This window comes from Heterodontus francisci, chromosome 5, assembly GCF_036365525.1.
Source record: "Heterodontus francisci isolate sHetFra1 chromosome 5, sHetFra1.hap1, whole genome shotgun sequence".
NCBI lineage: Eukaryota > Metazoa > Chordata > Chondrichthyes > Heterodontiformes > Heterodontidae > Heterodontus > Heterodontus francisci.
In genome coordinates, this window is record NC_090375.1 from 49,524,600 (window position 1) to 49,543,468 (window position 18,869).

The window sequence follows — 18,869 nt, forward strand, 5'->3', positions numbered from 1 at the left end:
CCATGCAGGACTCAATGAGATTCCAGAAATGCCTATCTGTTCCCCTATAATGATTGCATTTTTACTCTTTGGTGGTTCTCCCTGTGCAGACCCTTGCTCATTGGTGCCATGGTCTGGACTGCACTATTTCAAGGTGTCTGTTACAATCAGGTGAAGAGGGGTCAAAGGGCTCCCCTCTACTCCCTCCCCTTGTTTGACCACAACAGATTTATTTCCTTTTTTTTTTTATTCGTTCATGGGACGTGGACGTCGCTGGCTAGGCCAGCATTTAGTGACTATCCCTAATTGCCCTCGAGAAGGGCAATACTTGCCAATTCAATGAGTGTTTAACTATTTACGTGCTATGATCATAAAAAGAAACAATTGGGCAGGTTTTCGAGTTTAACAAAGAAGGGTTAGCTTTATTGTACTTAATCCAATATAACTAAAATAATAAACTATGCTCCAACTTTCCCTCACACAAAAATAGGTTACAGGATGGGGAAAGATAGATTTGTCGAATTAGAATCCAGAGAAATAAAAAGAGGTATACAGTCTGTGGAGATTGGTGATTCCGCTGGCTTCAGGCTGAATTTGTTGACTTTCGATGTGAAGATGTGGACGGCTGATCCTTCTGGAGACAGCGATGTGGATGAGTCAGCGAGACCGAGTCCATGGATCCCACTTGGGTCTTCTCTTGTTGGTGTCTAGCTTCTCATCTCGTTGCTGCAGAGAAAACGCCAGCTTAAGTACACAGATGTTGGGCCTGTCACATGGCTGTCGCCCAGTGACGCAAGCATGGTGGTTAACAGTGTGCAATTCCTCTTGCAATTTCCACGTCTAGGAAGTCCCTTCTTTCAACCAGGGTCCCATTGTTCAATGATTAGGTTTGAGTGGTTCGTCTCCACTAGTTTAATGTGCTGGTGATGGCCTGAATGTCTTGCTAGTGAGAACAGGACAGGTAGTTCACGCAGATTCTCCAGGTCATTGTTTTTGAGGGGACTGTGCAGTCAATTTGTCTCAACCTCAATGTATTAGAATGTTGAGTGTTGTAATGCAAATTGGGTGGCCATCTTAGCTGCTAGTTGAGCCACCTATATCTGTTTCTTTTCCTTTTAAAGATAATTCAGGTTTCCAGCCGGTGCATAAAGAAAATCTTTTGACATAGCATGTTTTCGCGACAGCGTCACTCACAGCAGTCTTCAGAGTACGGATTAGAGAGTGAAACATAACCCGAAGTCTTCTGGACTGCCACCAATCTACTTTCCTGAACTCTCTCAGCCTGTGGGGTGACCACCTCCTAGAACATATGATTCAGGAAACTCTCATCTCCCCTTATGATCTGCAGGGATTCCAATTGACCCCAAAAGTCAAATTCTGAGTTCAAGCTCAGGCAGCTGAAGGCACTTCCTAAACATGTGGTTCCCCAAGACACATGAATAGCCCTGAAGTTCCTACATGGCGCAGGAATTGCAAGCAATGGATTTCAGCTGTCCATCTATGGTTTAAAAAAAACTCTATTCCCTCATTTTAGAATTGAAGGACACAGGACTTAGGAGCAGGAGTAGGCGATTCTAGTTAGTACCTTGCTTAAACTATTAATTTTAATTTGTGCCTCTAGACCTGCCCATATCCTTATTCATTCACTTGTTATAATTACACCAATTGAAATTTTATTAGTTTAACTAGTTTAGCTATGAATTTTATACAGTGCTTTATTGTTTCCCAATACTAATTTAAATCACTATCCTCGTTAGTAAAATAAATACGCGCCAATCACTCGCTGTCCTCGGACATCTTACATTTTTGGAAAGACATCCATCAGGTCCATGCTGCTCCTGCACGCGATTTCGCGCTCTCTTTTATCCTCTGCCACCACTGCTAGTGGCTATGATCAGGTCCATAACTGCTCCCCTGCTCTTGCTTTTATCCTCTGCCACTGCTATTGGTTTCTATCAGGTCTGCACAGTTTCCCTGCTCTATAGTATAGAGTTGGGATTTGCACGTGGCGAATCACTGGGCATAAGCAGGCGACAATCAGGCCAGAGGAAAAGGGATAGTTTGTGTGCCAGCTCACTGGAGGGTGAAGCTAAAGACAAGTTCCACTACAGGGGACTCCGATGAGCACTGGGACAGCATATAGGAGAACGTGGATGATCATGTACACCAAGATGCTTGGTGCATTGGCAGACCTGCCAAGCAGCCTGTTGTCATTGTAAAGAAGCATGGCAAAGTCTGGCTCCAACTTGGTGCAGGGCTTTGTACAGAGCTTGGAGCCCATCCATCCCAGTGTGTAAGTGGTGGCCAGTTCGATGCCATCACTGGAAGGCCAACCTGTAATGCAGCCGTCTGACAGTCAATATCTCAGCTTCCATTGCAGCAGAAGCAGAAGCTACCCAAATCTGTGTTTAGCAGAAGCTCAGACGGAGGTCATGAAATCAATGCTTCGTGCCATGCAGGCTGAGTGCTGCTGTAATGGCTGTAGATACCAGTGCTCAGGAGGTGTGCAGGATCTCACAGCAATCTGTTCAACAGATTATGAGAATTGCTGGGGCATTGCCCTGGGGAGTGGCAGTGCCACCGTGGAGTATGCCCCAGATACAATCTCCCTTCCTCCTCCACGCACTGTTTCCCTCCCTGCTGCCTGTGCTCCATTCCCAAAATCAAGCTGCAGCCCAAGACGGTTTGCAACTATAGGCCAAAGGAGGCTTTCTCTTAACAGGACTTCCAACTCCTCCAGTCTCGCTATCCAGTGCCACTACCACTCCCTTGAAAACCCAAAACAATTGCAAAACTCCAACACAGACAGTACTTCCACTAACTTGGATGGTGGGGTGGGGGAGGGGGAGGGGGAAGGGTGAAGAAAGAGAGTGTGAGGGGGTACCTTATGCAGCTGTTTAGCTGGGAACGTTGAAGGGAATTAACTAGATCAGCATGGTCCAAAATGGCAGATTACGCATCAAATCAGCATTAGAAGCTGTGTGTTGTCACGATATGTCCACTCTGTATGCTTCTGACGCACGCACAGTATGTCCACTTGAGCATCCTTTGAGTCAGGGATTCTGCTCGGGCCATGCCGGAGGTTAGAGGCCTGCTACCCGACCCAAAGCCGACGGGACCCGACGACGTGTTGGGTTCTGGTTGGTCGGGCCGGGCTGAGTCCATATCGAGACGGGTCGGGTCAGGCCAGACAGGACACACACGGTAAGTGCTCTGTTGTTAAGTATTAAAAAAAAAAAAAAAAAAAAAACTTACCTGAGCTCGGAGTCCAGGACGAAACTGAGTCTGCGCAGTGAGCAAGTGACATCACTATGATGTCTCGTGCATGCGCTGCAGCTTCTTACAGGTTTGATGTCAGGAACGTAAGTAAAGGGACAGTTGGGTCAGATCGGGCCGACTAATGGTGGGTTCGGGTCAGGTCGGGCTCAGGGCAATATCGGAGGGACTCGAGCCTGGTCGGGCCCGCTGTGGTTCGGTCAGCTTCGGGTCGGGTTCTTTCTCCCCAACCTAAAGCAGGCCTCAACCGGAGGTGGCCAGAAGTGTTCCGGCTGCCATTGCTTCACTTCAGGGCTTTCATAAGAGCACAATATTGTAACAATAGTATTTTTCAGCCTTGAACCAAGAAGGAACCTTGGAGTTATTTAAGATATAAAATATTTCAAGTTTAATTATATGATGGGGAAACTGGCAAAAGGCAAGTTTAGGACTGATGTCAGGAAAAACTTCCTTATGTAATCATACCTGGAGACAAAGACTAAGTTATTAAGAGGCAGCTGGGTTCAGTTACAGGGCATCTTGGAATTCTGTGGAAAGATCAGTTTTAAAGACATAGCTCTTTCTCACCTGCACCAGATGTACAAAGTCCAGACAAGTGTTCTAACAGAAGTCTACATACAAGAGAGTCAGCATCATAATGACACAGAGAGAACATTCAGTCCATCGAGTACAAGCCTGCTCTCTGTACAGCAATCCAGTCAGTACCATTTCTCTGCTCTATCCCCGTAGCCCTGCAAGTTTACTTCCAAATGCTCTTCCAGTTTTCTTCTGAAATCATTAACCATCTCCACTTCTACCACCCTCGTAGGCAGCAAGTTCCAGGTCATTGCCACTTACTGTATAATAAAGTTCTACCTCACATCACCTCTGTATTTCTTGCCCAAAGCCTTAAGTCTGTGTTCCCTAGTCCTTGTACCATCAGCTACTGGGTAAAAGCTTTTCTTTGACTACCTTATCTAACCCAGTCATAATCTTGCACTTTATCAAATCTCCCCATAACCTCCTTTGCTCCAATGAGAACAACCCCAGTTTCTCCAAGCTAACCTTGTAGCTAAAATCACTTATCCTTGAAGCCATTCTGATAAATCTCCTCTGCACCCTCTCAAGGTCCCTCACATCCTTCCTTAAGTGTGGTGACCAGAACTGGGCTCAATACTCTAGTTGTGGCCTAACCAGAGCTTTATAAAAAGGTTCAACATAACTTCCCTGCTTTTTACTCGATACCTCTATTTATGAAGCCCAAGATCCCATATGCTTTACCAACTACTATTTTAACATGTGCATAGATTCTTGAAGGTGGCCATGAACTACCCCTGTCCCTTTACACTCTCCAGAACTGTATTATTTCTATATTGCCTCTCCCTATCCATTCTGGATAGTACATCCTATTCAACACTCTCCACCACCCCCGACCCGCATCTCCACCCTCCAAACAAAAACATAGTATGGTAACTAGCATACAAAACAAATTAACGTTATCAGGATTGACAAATTAAATCAATGAATGTTTCCACTCAAAAACAAATCCAACTGTTCTTTTTCTGATGTCTACTGACCACACATACATTTCTAGTTGCTTTTATTAGAAATGTAGAAACACAGATCATTGTTTACAATGTCAAATTTATGAAAGCAGATTGAATTTAATTGAGAAAATATCATAGTCAATGATTCCATCTCCTGCTTAAAGAATTCAAAATAAAAAATCAGGAACCACGTTTTAAGACTAGTTTTATACAATCTCCATCACCTGCACAAGAGCTCCACAAAAAAAGTTTCAAATTCACACTCACTTTGTAGATGGATTCTCATCATTCTGCTCATCGTCTTTTTCCTTGCTTTTATGATTTCCAGAATCTTCCTCAGTGTTCTGTGGCTCTGATTTCACATTCAAATTAAGCCTTTTTAAAAAAAAACATTTTCCATTGAGTACACGAAGGACATAGCGAGCACAATGTCTTTGCAAACTAATTTCCCAAAACACAGTACTTGATTAATGGGAGAAAAGGTGGCAGGGAGTGCGCAGTAGCCAAGTAGAGTAGTACTAGTTAGGGAGAACATGTCTACCCAAATGGGACAAAGCGCAGGTGTGGCAGAGACATGGGAGATAAAGGGAAAAAAATTGCTTCCGACAACAAACCAAATTGGGTTCTGTGCAAGGCTGCTCCGACTTTGCTGTAAGAACAGTGCAAGCAGATCCACATGGCCCAAACATGCAGGATGCCAGATGTGGTAGTGATTAACAAACAGAAATGCAAATCAAAGAATCAAGCCACTCAGCCAAAGGTCGAGAAGCCCACAGCTGAATCAAAAGATTGACTGACCTTAAATGAAAGAATGTATAGTGATGGTGCTCAAAAAAGGGGAAAGATGAATGGAGCGATCGAATAATTATTTCACACAAAGAACAATGCTGAACAATGCACTGTCCAAGGAGGTGACTGAAACCACTAATCAGAATTTTGGCAGGCATTTGGTGAGGAAAATTAACAGATTGGACATGGTGCATTCTATTTTTGGCCAGCATTTACTGCCCATCCCCAATTGTCCTCGAGAAGGTGGTGGTGAGCCGCCTTCTTGAATTGCTGTAGTCCATGTGAGGTAGGTACACCCACAGTGCTGTTAGGGAGCTCCAGGAATTTGACCCAGCGACAGTGAAGGAAGGGCAATATAGTTCCAAATCAAGATGGTGTGGGACTTGGAGGGGAACTTGCAGGTGGTGATGTTGCCATGCATTTACTGCCCTTGTCTTTCTAGGCGGTAGAGGTTGCGGGTTTGGAAGGTGCTAAGGAGCCTTGGTGTGTTGCTGCAGTGCATCTTGTAAATGATGCACACTGCTGCCACTGTGTGTCGGTGATGGAGGGAGTGAACGTTTGTGGCTGGGGTGCCAATCAAGCAGGGTGTTTTGTCCTGGATGGTGTCGAGCTTCTTGAATGGTGTTGGAGCTGCACCCATCCAGGCAAATAGAGAGTATTCAATCACACTCCTGACTTGTACCTTGGAGATGGTGGACAAGCTTTGGGGAGTCAGGTGGTGAGTTACTTGCCGCAGGATTCCTCAGCTCTGACCTACTCTTGTAGCCATGGTATTTTTGTGGCTACTTCAGTTCAGTTTCTGGTCAATGGTAACCGCTTGGATGTAGATGGTGATTCAGCGACTGTAATGCCATTGAATGTCAAGGGGAGACGGTTAAATTCTCTCTCGTTGGAGATGGTCATGACCTGGCACTCGTGTGATGTGAATGTTACTTGCCAGTTATCAGCCCAAGCCTGGATATTGTCCAGGTCTTGCTGCATTTCTACACAGACTGCTTCAGTATCTGAGGAGTCGCAAATGGTACTGAACATTGCACAATCATCAGCGAACATCCCCACTTCTGACCTTATGATTGAAGGAAGGTCATTGATGAAGCAGCTGAAGATGGTTGGGCCTAGGACACTACCCTGAGGAACTCCTGCAGTGATGTCCTGGAGCTCAGATGATTGACCTCCAACAACCACAACCATCTTCCTTTGTGCTAAGTATGACTCCAACTCGCGGAGAGTTTTCCCCGATTCCCATTGACTTCAGTTTTGCTAGGGCTCCTTGATGCCATACTCAGTCAAATGCTGCCTTGATGTCAAGGACAGTCACTCTCCCTCACTTCTCGAGTTCAGCTCTTTTGTCCATGTTTGAACCAAGGCTGTATTGAGGTCAAGAGCTGAGTGGCCCTGGCGGACCCCAAACTGAGCATCAGTGAGCAGGTTATTGCACAGCAAGTGCTGCTTGATGGCACTGTCAATGATACCTTCCATCACTTTACTGATGATTGAGAATAGACTGATGGGATGGTAAATGCCAAGTTGGACTCGTCCTGCTTTTTGTGGACAGGACATACCTAGGCAATCTTCCACATTGCTGGATAGATGCCAGTGTTGTAGCTGTACTGAACAGCTTGGCTAGGGGCACGGCAAGTCTGAAGCACAGGTCTTCAGTACTATTGCTGGAATATTGTCAGGGCCCATAGCCTTTGCAATATCCAGTGCCTTCTGTGCACTGAACTAAGAAAAGTAGAACTTTACATGGTACTGCATTATGTTGGCTGGTGAAAAAAAATGCACCTTTCTCCATAAAACAATCATATATGACTCAAAGATCAGAATGACTTACAAATATACATATTCACACACAAAGTTAATTTTTTTTATACATTGCACTACAGAAGTAGTTAGTCAGCAAATTTGGAAGAAAAAAATTGGTGGACATACAAACCACGCAATCAACATCTGTGATCAGAAAAGATAGGCTCATGTTTCCATTATTTTCTCTTTACAAGTGTGGGAAGAATAATGAATTTCTAACATTTGCTTTTTGGCCGGTTTCATAAATGAATAAAAATTGACTGGTTATAAGAAGGTAGGGCAGTGCATTGCAGTACCAATGCAAAGAGCCACAGCATGGAGACCCAGGAGTGATTGATCCCTCTGTTCATTTCCCACCTCAATTTTCCTCAATTTCATGGAAAATGGCTGGTGGGGGAGGGGAGTTTACAGCAGCTGTACCCAACTGCTTCTGGGTACTAAGTGCCCGTTTCTCAATCTCTGCCGCAGACAACATCCAATGACAAGACACTAGCAAGGGGAGAAATCTCATGGGACTGGTAAAAGGTTCAAGAAGTTATTTGACTGCTCTCAATTCAATTGATAACAAACTGTTTATTTATCAATATAATAAAAACAAAATACTGCGGATGCTGGAAATCTGAAATAAAAACAAGAAATGCTGGAACCACTCAGCAGGTCTGGCAGCATCTGTGGAAAGAGAAGCAGAGTTAACGTTTCGGGTCACTGACCCGAAACGTTAACTCTGCTTCTCTTTCCACAGATGCTGCCAGACCTGCTGAGTGGTTCCAGCATTTCTTGTTTTTATTTATCAATATGCTCCACTAGACAATAATCCTCACTACTAACAAAAATATAGAGATAGGTTGAACACTTCTCATCTTACTCTGCAGAAAGCTCATCTTCCTTGGCTGTAGTTTCGTTGCCGGTTAGTTTTTCAGTTGTGTCTCTATAATCACTGCCTGTTGATTTCAGCTCAGCATTTGGTCTAAAAGAAGAAGAAAAATACATCTTCGGTCAGATAATCAAAAAAGGTTTCAATTAAAATGTGTAAATTTCTCATGCAACAACTGATTAGTAAAGCAGGAGTAAAATCTCCATGCTAGTAAGATACAAGATTTCAAGTTGACAGTATAGTCCATATGACGACAGCCTAATTATAAGGAGGCCTTTTTTTAAAAAAAGTCGTTTGATAATCAAAAGCATATAAAAAAAAAATCAGTTCTCTCATCATAGGGTTTGGTTCTGGGTACTGCCTGTGAGAAGTTTGCAAGTTCTCTCTGTGACCACGTGGGTTTATGCTGGGTGCTCCGGTTTCCTCCCACAGCCAAAGACTTGCAGGTTGATAGGTAAATTGGCCATTATGAATTGCCCCTAGTGTAGGTAGGTGGTAGGAGAATGGTGGGGATGTGGTAGGGAATATGAGATTAATGTAGGATTAGTATAAATGGGTGGTTGTTGGTCGGCACAGACTCGGTGGGCCGAAGGGCCTGTTTCAGTGCTGTATCTCTCTTTGACTCTATCAGAAACAAACATTAACAGAAATTTCTACTTGGATTGGTAAACCCAGGTTACTGATCAGCTATTAAAACTGCAGTCAGCACCAGTAAACTTTTTCAATAATTGTTCACTGGGACAACAACTTAGTAGGGTTCTCATCACAATGCCAGTTTGAGACTAAATTAAGGTGACAAAATACTGAAATTGGGTCTTTTTTTTTTTAAAAAAAAGAGAACACAGATTACAAGACAGAAGTGTTTATAATTTTGAACAGCAAACTGCTCCTGGTAGTTGAGGGGTCTCGAACAAGGGGTCATAGATATGATTGAATGCAAGAGATATAGGCTGGGGACAAGAGAGCGTGCAAGAATAATTTACTTCCAGTGTTAGTGGTGGAGGCACAGACTATGTCAATTATGTGGAAGGTAAACACTGAAATGAACTGGTCGGGCTGTGTTGTAATTTCCAGGTACAAGCAGCAATTGCAGGAGCAGTTGCTGTTATCAGTTGATATTTAAAATGCCAATATTAAGAGGAGAGGCTCTTTAGGTAATCAACTATCTAAATGCCAGAGTATAGATGGATAATTGGCTATAGTGACCAATTGGGCTACTGGTCAAACAAATCTAGTTTCTATGGGACTTTCCTGGTGTATGCGACTCAGCAACACATAAAATAAACACACAACCATTGGGGAATCCTTAATTAACTTATCTTGGGCCAGCTTTGTGCACCAGCATCAAGGAAGCGCCTGTTGGAAAGTATACTCCAAAAAAAAAAAATGAAGTCCACAGCAGATTTGTCAACACAGCAACTTGCAATTTTAGTGGCCTTAATGTAATGAAACATCTCAATGATGGCTTTACTCATTCTGAAGTACCTTGTAACTTTGCTATTTAAGTTCTGAACTTTTAACCACGACATGGTACGCTGACTAGTCGAATACAAAGCAAGTTCCCAGTAAGATAACCAAAGCCTCACAGATCTCTATTTTAAGAATGGGGCAGCCTAGGAAAACTCCTGTTGTCCTGAAGCCCCAAATCCTCTGTTCTCCTGACCCAGATATCTAATGAAGCTACTTTTTTTTAAAAAAAAAAGCTCTTCATCCAGAGCTTGAATTATTGACAACAAAAGGTTCAGTTACATTTCAAATCTATTATCCAAGACATTTTACATAAATAAGAATGCACATAATGAAAGCAAAGACAATCAAGATTCTGTTGTGCAAAACTCAGCATGGACTGTTGAAGAGTCAATCTTACTACTGTCCGCATCTGATGTCTACACTTCCATCCGAGATCAGGGGCTGAACTTTTGGGGCCCCCCAAAGGCGGGAACGGAGGAGTGGGGGCTCCAAAAATACTGGCACCAGGCAGCATGTCAATTTCAAGACACTAGTTCCGGCACTGGCAATGTTCACCTAGTGGGGGAGGGCCTGACAGGTATTCCGCTCTCTTCCCAGTTGAGGTCAATTAAAACTGTTTGAAAGCTTAAGAGCTGGTCAAGGCTGGTACTTAATTTTTTTTCAAAAAAAGGGATGCATACCTTCACACAGATCAGCTGTAGGGAGGTGGGTACAGAGTGGGAAACCAGTCATGGCTGCCCCACGGCACCACATCCAGCCACATCAGAGGATTAATGGGGCAAAGGAGGATTTGGCGCTTGGAACAGAGGTGCCCTTGATGCTGCGCAGGTAGCAGGGAGAATGGGCACTCAGCGCCCATGCACTGAAAAAGGTCAGCACTGACAACGGGAGCAGCAGCCATGACAGGCAACACCCTGTGCAGGAAAGGTGGAAGCCAGAGCACAAGGAAGGCATTGGAGAGGTAAGGGTGGCAAAAAAAAGTGCTTTATATAGTGCCTCACGATCACAGGACGTCTTAAAGCGCTTTACACTGAAGTATCTTTAAAGTGCAGTCACTGTTGTAATGCAGGTAAAGCAGCAGCCAGTATGTGTACAGCAAACTCCCACAAACAGCAATGTCATAATGATCAGATAAGTTATTTTTGTGATGTTGATTGAGGGATAAATGTTGGCCAGGACAACAGGCATAACTACCTTGCTCTTCTTTGAAACAGTACCATGGGATCCTTTACATCTACTCAAGCAAGCAGACAGGGCCTTGTTTTAACCTCATCCGAAAGACAGCACTTCAATAGTGCAGCACTTCCCCAAGTTCTGCACTGGAGTGCCAGCCTTGATTTTTGAGCTCAAGCCCTGGAATGGAACTTGAATCTGGAACCTTGGAACTCAAGAACAGAGAAAGTGCTACCAACTGATCCACAGCTAGAAAGCAATGGAGGCCATACCCTTAACACAAAATTTACTGCCAAAGGTGGAGCTACCTGTAGATGAGACCCCCAGTGCCACAGGAGTCAGCGACTCTGCAGGCAGACATCTGTGACCTCACACCTCTGGTCACCATGCCAGCAGCAGTCAAAAATCACTGTGGCCTTGAACTTCTTTGCTTCTGGCTTGTCCCAAGCATTGGCTGTAGACCTTGGTGACTTCTCTCAAATGGTTGCATAACACCGCACCTCCCAGGTCACTGATGCCCTCTTTGCCAGGGCTGCACAGTACATCCATTTTACAATAGACACAGTCTCACAGGGACAGAGGCCTTTGCCACCATTGCTGGATTCCCCCATGTGTACGACATCATTGATTCCACCCACGTGGCCATCAAGTCACCCAGCGACTACCCCATTCAACGTTCAACAAGTCTGAGACAGCACGTGTACGCTCGCTTTCCCGGCTGCTGCCACAACTCCTTCATCCTCCGGAAGTCCAGAATGCTTCAGATCTTCACTCCAACCCTCAGTACGTGGATAGATCCTAGGGACAAGGGAAACAGGGGGTATCCCTTGAAGATGTAACCAATGCCACCTGGTCAGCAAGACCACTGACCTTCTGCGGATGTGGTTCCAGTAGGGTGGCACCCTTTAATACTTTCCTGCAAGTGTTTATGTCATTGCCGTGGTGTGCTGCACTCTCCATTATAAGGCCCTCCAGAGGGGTATGGACCTTGAAAGAAGACAACTCATCCATGGAGGAGCAGGTGGAGAGAGAGGATGAAGGAAGAGAAGGCAGAGGGACAATGAATGGACAAGTGCCCCTGCATGAGGGGGAACCCTCCTGGCACTCTCCAGGAAGAGGATTCTCTCCTCCCCCTCATGGCCTTCAGCATTCGATCCAGGTCAGCATCGATAGAAGCGAGGGGCAGCCCTGTACCAGTTGCCAGACCTCTGGCTGTCCTGTGAAATCTTGTTTCTCTCTGGTGCTGTGGAAGGCTTTAGCACAATCAGAAGATTTCTCCCTTAGGACAACCAGTAGCCTCAGTGATGGCTGCCTGGGGTGCCTAAACAAGTCCTGCACTTTGTGACCCATCCACACTCCCACCCCCACTGGCTCCGTGGACAGGAAACCAGTCTCCATATCAATTAAAGGATCACTCCCGTGAAGATCTTAACTTCAATTAGTTTCCCACCGGAGGCAGGATTCTGATCCAATATACCAGACTCCTGTTTTCCACCTCCATGGTGGAAAATTCAGTCCCAGGAGTGGGAAAATCTGGCTGATCTCCTTTTCTTGACCAACTGCATGCAGCACTCCTAGACAATTTTGGGTACAGAACAGTAACTGAAGCTGGGCCATAGGGAAGCCTACTAAATGAATATTTTGAAATTTGAAAGGAAAATGCAATTCGAGTTATTTCTTCATTGTCACAGTTAGTTTCTAGGGTTTGGTAGGTCATTTCAATTTGGACTTCTCTCTAATCAATAGTCATTTCACAAACAGACGGGAACCACACCATTAAATGTATATATCCCCATCTTTATCCTTTTTAAAACTGCTACAAGAATAACATGCGGCGGCAGCAGAAGCTGTCCAATTAGCTTCAGCACCCTGGCTAAGAGGGACGTAAAGAAAAATCACGAGGAGTTCCATTAATAATTATTGCCCAGTGACTTACATGTTGGAGGAGATGCTTAATTCATCCATCCAGAGAAAATGAAACTTCCTGCTAGTCACTGTAATCCAATTGCTTCTTAAATGATACTAGGTTTCTGCCTCCAATAATTTATCTGGAATTCTATTCTGGCCATTGGTCACTCTACATGAAGAATTTCCTGTTATTTATTCTAAAATTACCTTGTACTATGGTTCAAACTGTTCTCTCTCATGCTAGTCCCACAGTTTGATATAAAGTAATATTCTAGGTTAATGTTTTGTGCATCTTTAATCTCCCATATCTCTAAGATCACCTCTCAGATGCCTCCTTTCTAGGCTGAAAAACAAAAGTTTCTCCAATCTTTCCATACAACTCAGATTTCTGACACAAGAGATGGCCTTGTGGTTCCTTTCTCTGCACTGCCTCCAGTACTTGAATGTCTTAGTAACCAGATCTGCACTTTTCAAGGTGAAGTCTGACTACTCCACAGTTTGATCTCTACTTCCTCTGACACTTCTAATGTCTTGGTTACGTAGTTCAACATCCTTTTGACTCTGTTGATTATTTCTAACGAATGCACAATAGCAATTAGTGTCAAGACACCTAGATCACTTTCAATTCCACTTTGGCCAATTCAACACCATTAATGAAGTATTGGCATTGGTTATTTATCCTTGCTCACTCCAGAGCTTTATATTGTCAGAATATAACATGAGGAAAAACTTTAAGCAGTAAGTGATTAGGGGACTGGAATGCATTGCCTAAGTACACGTGTATTGGTGGAGGCAGATTTAATCATGGCTTTCAAAAGGGAACTGGATAATTATCTGAAAAGAAAATTTTTTTTGCAGAGCTATGGAGAAAAGGCAGGGTAATGGGACTAGCCAAGTAGCTCTTAGAGCCCCGATACGGACATGACAGACTGAATGGCCTCCTTCTGTGCTGTAACCATTCTATGATTCTATTAAATTTCGTCTGCCATTGTCCTGCCCACTTACACAAGTCATGCTAAAATTTCTGAACTGCTGGTTTGCCATCTGTAAATCTTATTGCTTTGCATCAAATAGCCCAGTATTAACCACCTTCCCCTTCTGAATCCATGTTGAGTACTGTTAACCAGGTTATAGTTATACAGAGTATCCTTAAGTTCACTCCTGATGATTATTTTATATAGAATGGCAGTAAGACGTCCTCCACAGTCGAACAGTCTGCAATATTCACTATTTAGTCTCACGGGTAAAAGTGGTCATTTGAGTTAGATGCCAGAGGAAACTGGCACCCATAAAAGCCTAAAGTAAACCTGCAAAATGGAAAGATAGAAAAATGGTCATGGTAGAGATAATTCATCAGAATCAGCCACAAGAGTCAAAAAATTACCTGCCAAGGGCATTTTCTTTCTTGTCTTGTAGTTTATTGGAGGAATGATTCTTTTCCTGCAGAAATAATTTTAATACTGAATCATACTTGTATGTAAAAATGTGAAGTTGTTATCCACTTCAGTAGGAAAAACAGAAATGCAGAGGGTTTCTTAAATAGCAAGAGATTAGGAAGTGTTGATGTCCAAAGGGACCCAGAAGCCCTTGTTCACAAGTCACTGAAAGCTAACATATCGGTGAGGAAAGCTATTAGGAAGACAAATGGTATGTTTGTCTTCATTGCAAGAGGATTTGAGTACAGAAGAAGTCTTGCTGCAATTGTATAGAGCATTAGTGAGACCATATCTGGAATATGGTGTACAGTTATGGTCATCTTCCCTAAAGGAGGACTTGCCATTACCCTAAATATTTGGGCCGTTTCTGAACCCGAGACACTACACCTGTAGTGTCTCCCACCCGCCCTCCTCCTCTAACCAAAAAAAAAGGACTCGGTGGTGTGTAGATAAGGTAAGACTTTTTCTATTTCTCTTTTTTTTTTTATCGTGTGATTGGTAAAAAACTTTTCGTTCCTTTTTCATTTAACTAAGTTTAAGCTTAAGATTAAAAATGGCAGGAGATCTCAGACCCGTGACATGCTCCTCTTGCTCAATGTTGGAGCTCAGGGACATGGCTGATGTCCCTGACTCCTTCACGTGCAGGAAGTGTGTCCAGCTGCAGCTCTTGTTAGACCGCATGACGGCTCTGGAGCTGCGGATGGACTCACTTTGGAGCATCCGCGATGCTGAGGAGGTCGTGGATAGCACGTTTAGTGAATTGGTCACACCGCAGATTAGGATTGCTGAGGGAGAAAGGGAATGGGTGACCAAAAGGCAGAGAAAGAGCAGGAAGGCAGCGCAGGTGTCCCCTGCGGTCATCTCCCTCCACAACAGGTATACCGTTTTGGATACTGTTGAGGGAGATGGCTCACCAGGGGAAGGCAGCAGTAGCCAGGTTCATGGCACCGTGGCTGGCTCTGCTGTTCAGAAGGGCGGGAAAAAGAGTGGAAGGGCTATAGTCATAGGGGATTCGATTGTAAGGGGAGTAGATAGGCGGTTCTGTGGTCGAAAACGAGACTCCCGAATGGTATGTTGCCTCCCAGGTGCACGGGTCAGGGATGTCTCAGATCGGCTGCAGAACATTCTGAAGGGGGAGGGTGAACAGCCAGTTGTCGTTGTGCACATAGGCACCAATGATATAGGTAAAAAACGGGATGAGGTCCTACAAGCAGAATTTAGGGAGTTAGGAGCCAAGTTAAAAAGTAGGACCTCAGAGGTAGTAATCTCAGGATTGCTACCAGTGCCATGTGATAGTCAGAGTAGAAATGAAAGAATAGTCAGGATGAATGCGTGGCTTGAGAGATGGTGCAGGAGGGAGGGATTCAGATTTTTGGGACATTGGGACTGGTTCTGGGGGAGGTGAGACTATTACAAATTGGACGGTCGACACCTGGGCCGGACTGGAACCAATGTCCTTGGGGGTGCTTTTGCTAACGCTGTTGGGGAGGGTTTAAACTAATGTGGCAGGGGGATGGGAACCAAATGAGGTAAGTGGAGAGTAAGGATGTAGTAACAAAAGCCTGTAAGGAACTAGATAATGAAGTCAGCGTGACTAAGGGGAAGAGTAGGCAGGGAGCAGATGATGAAAGCAAAGGGACTGGTGGTCTGAGGTGTATTTGTTTTAATGCAAGAAGTGTAGTAGGTAAGGCAGATGAACTTAGGGCTTGGATTAGTACCTGGGAGTATGATGTTATTGCTATTACTGAGACTTGGTTAAGGGAAGGGTATGATTGGCAACTAAATATCCCAGGATACCGATGATTCAGGCGGGATAGAGAGGGAGGTAAAAGGGGTGGAGGAGTTGCATTACTGGTCAAAGAGGATATCACAGCTGTGCTGAAGGAAGGCACTATGGAGGACTCGAGCTGTGAGGCAATATGGGCAGAACTCAGAAATAGGAAGGGTGCGGTAACAATGTTGGGGTTGTACTACAGGCCTCCCAACAGCGAGCGTGAGATAGAGGTACAAATATGTAAACAGATTATGGAAAGCTGTAGGAGCAACAGGGTGGTGGTGATAGGAGATTTTAATTTTCCCAACATTGACTGGGATTCACTTAATGTTAGAGGTCCAGATGGAGCAGAATTTGTAAGGAGCATCCAGGAGGGTTTTCTTGAGCAGTATGTAAATAGTCCAACTCGGGAAGGGGCCATACTGGACCTGGTGTTGGGAAATGAGCCCGGCCAGGTGGTTGACGTTTCAGTAGGGGACTACTTTGGGAATCACAATTCCGTAAGTTTTAGAATACTCATGGACAAAGTCGAGAGTGGTCCTAAAGGAAGAGTGCTAAATTGGGGGAAGGCCAACTATACCAAAATTCGGCAGGAGCTGGGGAATGTAGATTGGGAGCAGCTGTTTGAAGGTAAATCCACTTTTGATATGTGGGAGGCTTTTAAAGAGAGGTTGATTAGCGTGCAGGAGAGACATGTTCCTGTGAAAATGAGGGGTAGAAATGGCAAGATTAGGGAACCATGGATGACAGGTGAAATTGTGAGACTAGCTAAGAGGAAAAAGGAAGCACACATAAGGTCTAGGCGGCTGAAGAAAGATGAAGCTTTGAAAGAATATCGGGATTGTAGGCGCAATCTGAAACGAGGAATTAAGAGGGCTAAAAGGGGTCATGAAATATCTTTAGCAAACAGGGTTAAGGAAAATCCCAAAGCCTTTTATTCATATATAAGGAGCAAGAGGGTAACTAGAGAAAGGATTGGCCCACTCAAGGACAAAGGAGGAAAGTTATGCGTGGAGTCAGAGAAAATGGGTGAGATTCTAAACGAGTACTTTGCATCGGTATTCACCGAGGAGAGGGACATGACGGATGTTGAGGTTAGGGACAGATGTTTGATTACTCTAGGTCAAGTCGGCATAAGGATGGAGGAAGTGTTGGATGGAATGGAATTCGGCAGGAGCTGGGGAATGTAGATTGGGAGCAGCTGTTTGAAGGTAAATCCTTCTGGATGGAATCTATCCCAGGTTACTGTGGGAAGCGAGAGAGGAAATAGTTGGGGTCTGAACAGATATCTTTGCAACGTCCTTAAACACGGGTGAGGTCCTGGAGGACTGGAAAATTGCTAATGTTGTCCCCTTGCTTAAGAAGGGTAGCAGGGAAAATCCAGGTAATTATAGAGCGGTGAGCCTGACGTCAGGGGTAGGGAAGCTGCTGGAGAAGATACTGAGGGATAGGATCGATTCCCATCTGGAAGAAAATGGGCTTATCAGTGATAGGCAACATGGTTTTGTGCAGGGAAGGTCATGTCTTACCAACTTAATAGAATTCTTTGAGGAAGTGACAAAGTTGATTGATGAGGGAAGGGCTGTAGATGTCATATACATGGACTTCAGTAAGGCATTTGATAAGGTTCCCCATGGTAGGCTGATGGAGAAAGTGAAGGCGCATGGGGTCCAAGGTGTACGAGCTAGATGGATAAAGAACTGGCTGGGCAACAGGAGACAGAGAGTAGCAGTGGAAGGGAGTTTCTCAAAATGGAGACGTGTGACCAGTGGTGTTCCACAGGGATCCGTGCTGGGACCACTGTTATTTGTCTTATACATAAATGATTTGGAAGAAAGTATAGGTGGTCTGATTAGCAAGTTTGCAGACGACACTAAGATTGGTGGAGTAGCAGATACTGAAGGGGACTGTCAGAGAATACAGCAGAATATAGATAGACTGGAGAGTTGGGCAGAGAAATGGCAGATGGAGTTCAGTCAGGGCAAATGCGAGGTGATGCATTTTGGAAGATCCAATTCAAGAGTGAATTATACAGTAAATGGAAAAGTCCTGGGGAAAATTGATGTACAGAGAGATTTGGGTGTTCAGGTCCATTGTTCCCTGAAGGTGGCAACGCAGGTCAATAGAGTGGTCAAGAAGGCATACGGCATGCTTTCCTTCATCGGACGGGGTATTGAGTACAAGAGTTGGCAGGTCATGTTACAGTTGTATAGGACTTTGGTTCGGCCACATTTGGAATACTGCGTGCAGTTCTGGTCGCCACATTACCAAAAGGATGTGGATGCTTTGGAGAGGGTGCAGAGGAGGTTCACCAGGATGTTGCCTGGTATGGACGGCACTAGCTATGAAGAGAGGTTGAGTCGATTAGGATTATTTTCATTAGAAAGACGGAGGCTGAGGGGGGAGACCTGATTGAGGTGTACAAAATCATGAGAGGTATAGACAGGGTGGATAGCAAGAAGCTTTTTCCCCCAGAGTGGGGGACTCAATTACAAGGGGACACGAGTTCAAAGTGAAAGGGGAAAAGTTTAGGGGGGATATGCGTGGAAAGTTCTTTACGCAGAGGGTGGTGGGTGCATGGAACGCATTACCAGCGGAGGTGGTAGACGTGGGCACGATAGCGTCTTTTAAGATGTATCTAGACAGATACACGAATGGGCAGGAAGTAAAGAGATACAGACCGTTAGAAAATAGGCGACAGGTTTAGATAGAGGATTTGGATCGGCGTAGGCTTGGAGGGCCGAAGGGCCTGTTCCTGTGCTGTAATTTTCTTTGTTCTTTGAAGGATTGCAATGAAGGTTCACCAGACTGATGCCTGGGATGGCAGGATTGTCCTATGAAGAGTAACTGAAGAGACT

General features: G+C 44.6%; 1 protein-coding gene across 1 annotated transcript in view; it reads right to left on the minus strand.

Annotated features, from left to right (window-relative positions):
- LOC137369830 (DNA topoisomerase 1-like) overlaps positions 1–18,869 on the minus strand; it is a 215,935-nt gene that overhangs the window by 146,287 nt on the left and 50,779 nt on the right. The window contains exons 7-9 of the mRNA XM_068031408.1: positions 14,186–14,241; positions 8,242–8,343; positions 5,049–5,156 (exon numbers count right to left, since the gene is read on the minus strand). Of these exons, the coding sequence (XP_067887509.1) occupies positions 5,049–5,156; positions 8,242–8,343; positions 14,186–14,241 (266 nt within the window). The remainder of the gene's footprint in view (positions 1–5,048; positions 5,157–8,241; positions 8,344–14,185; positions 14,242–18,869) is intronic.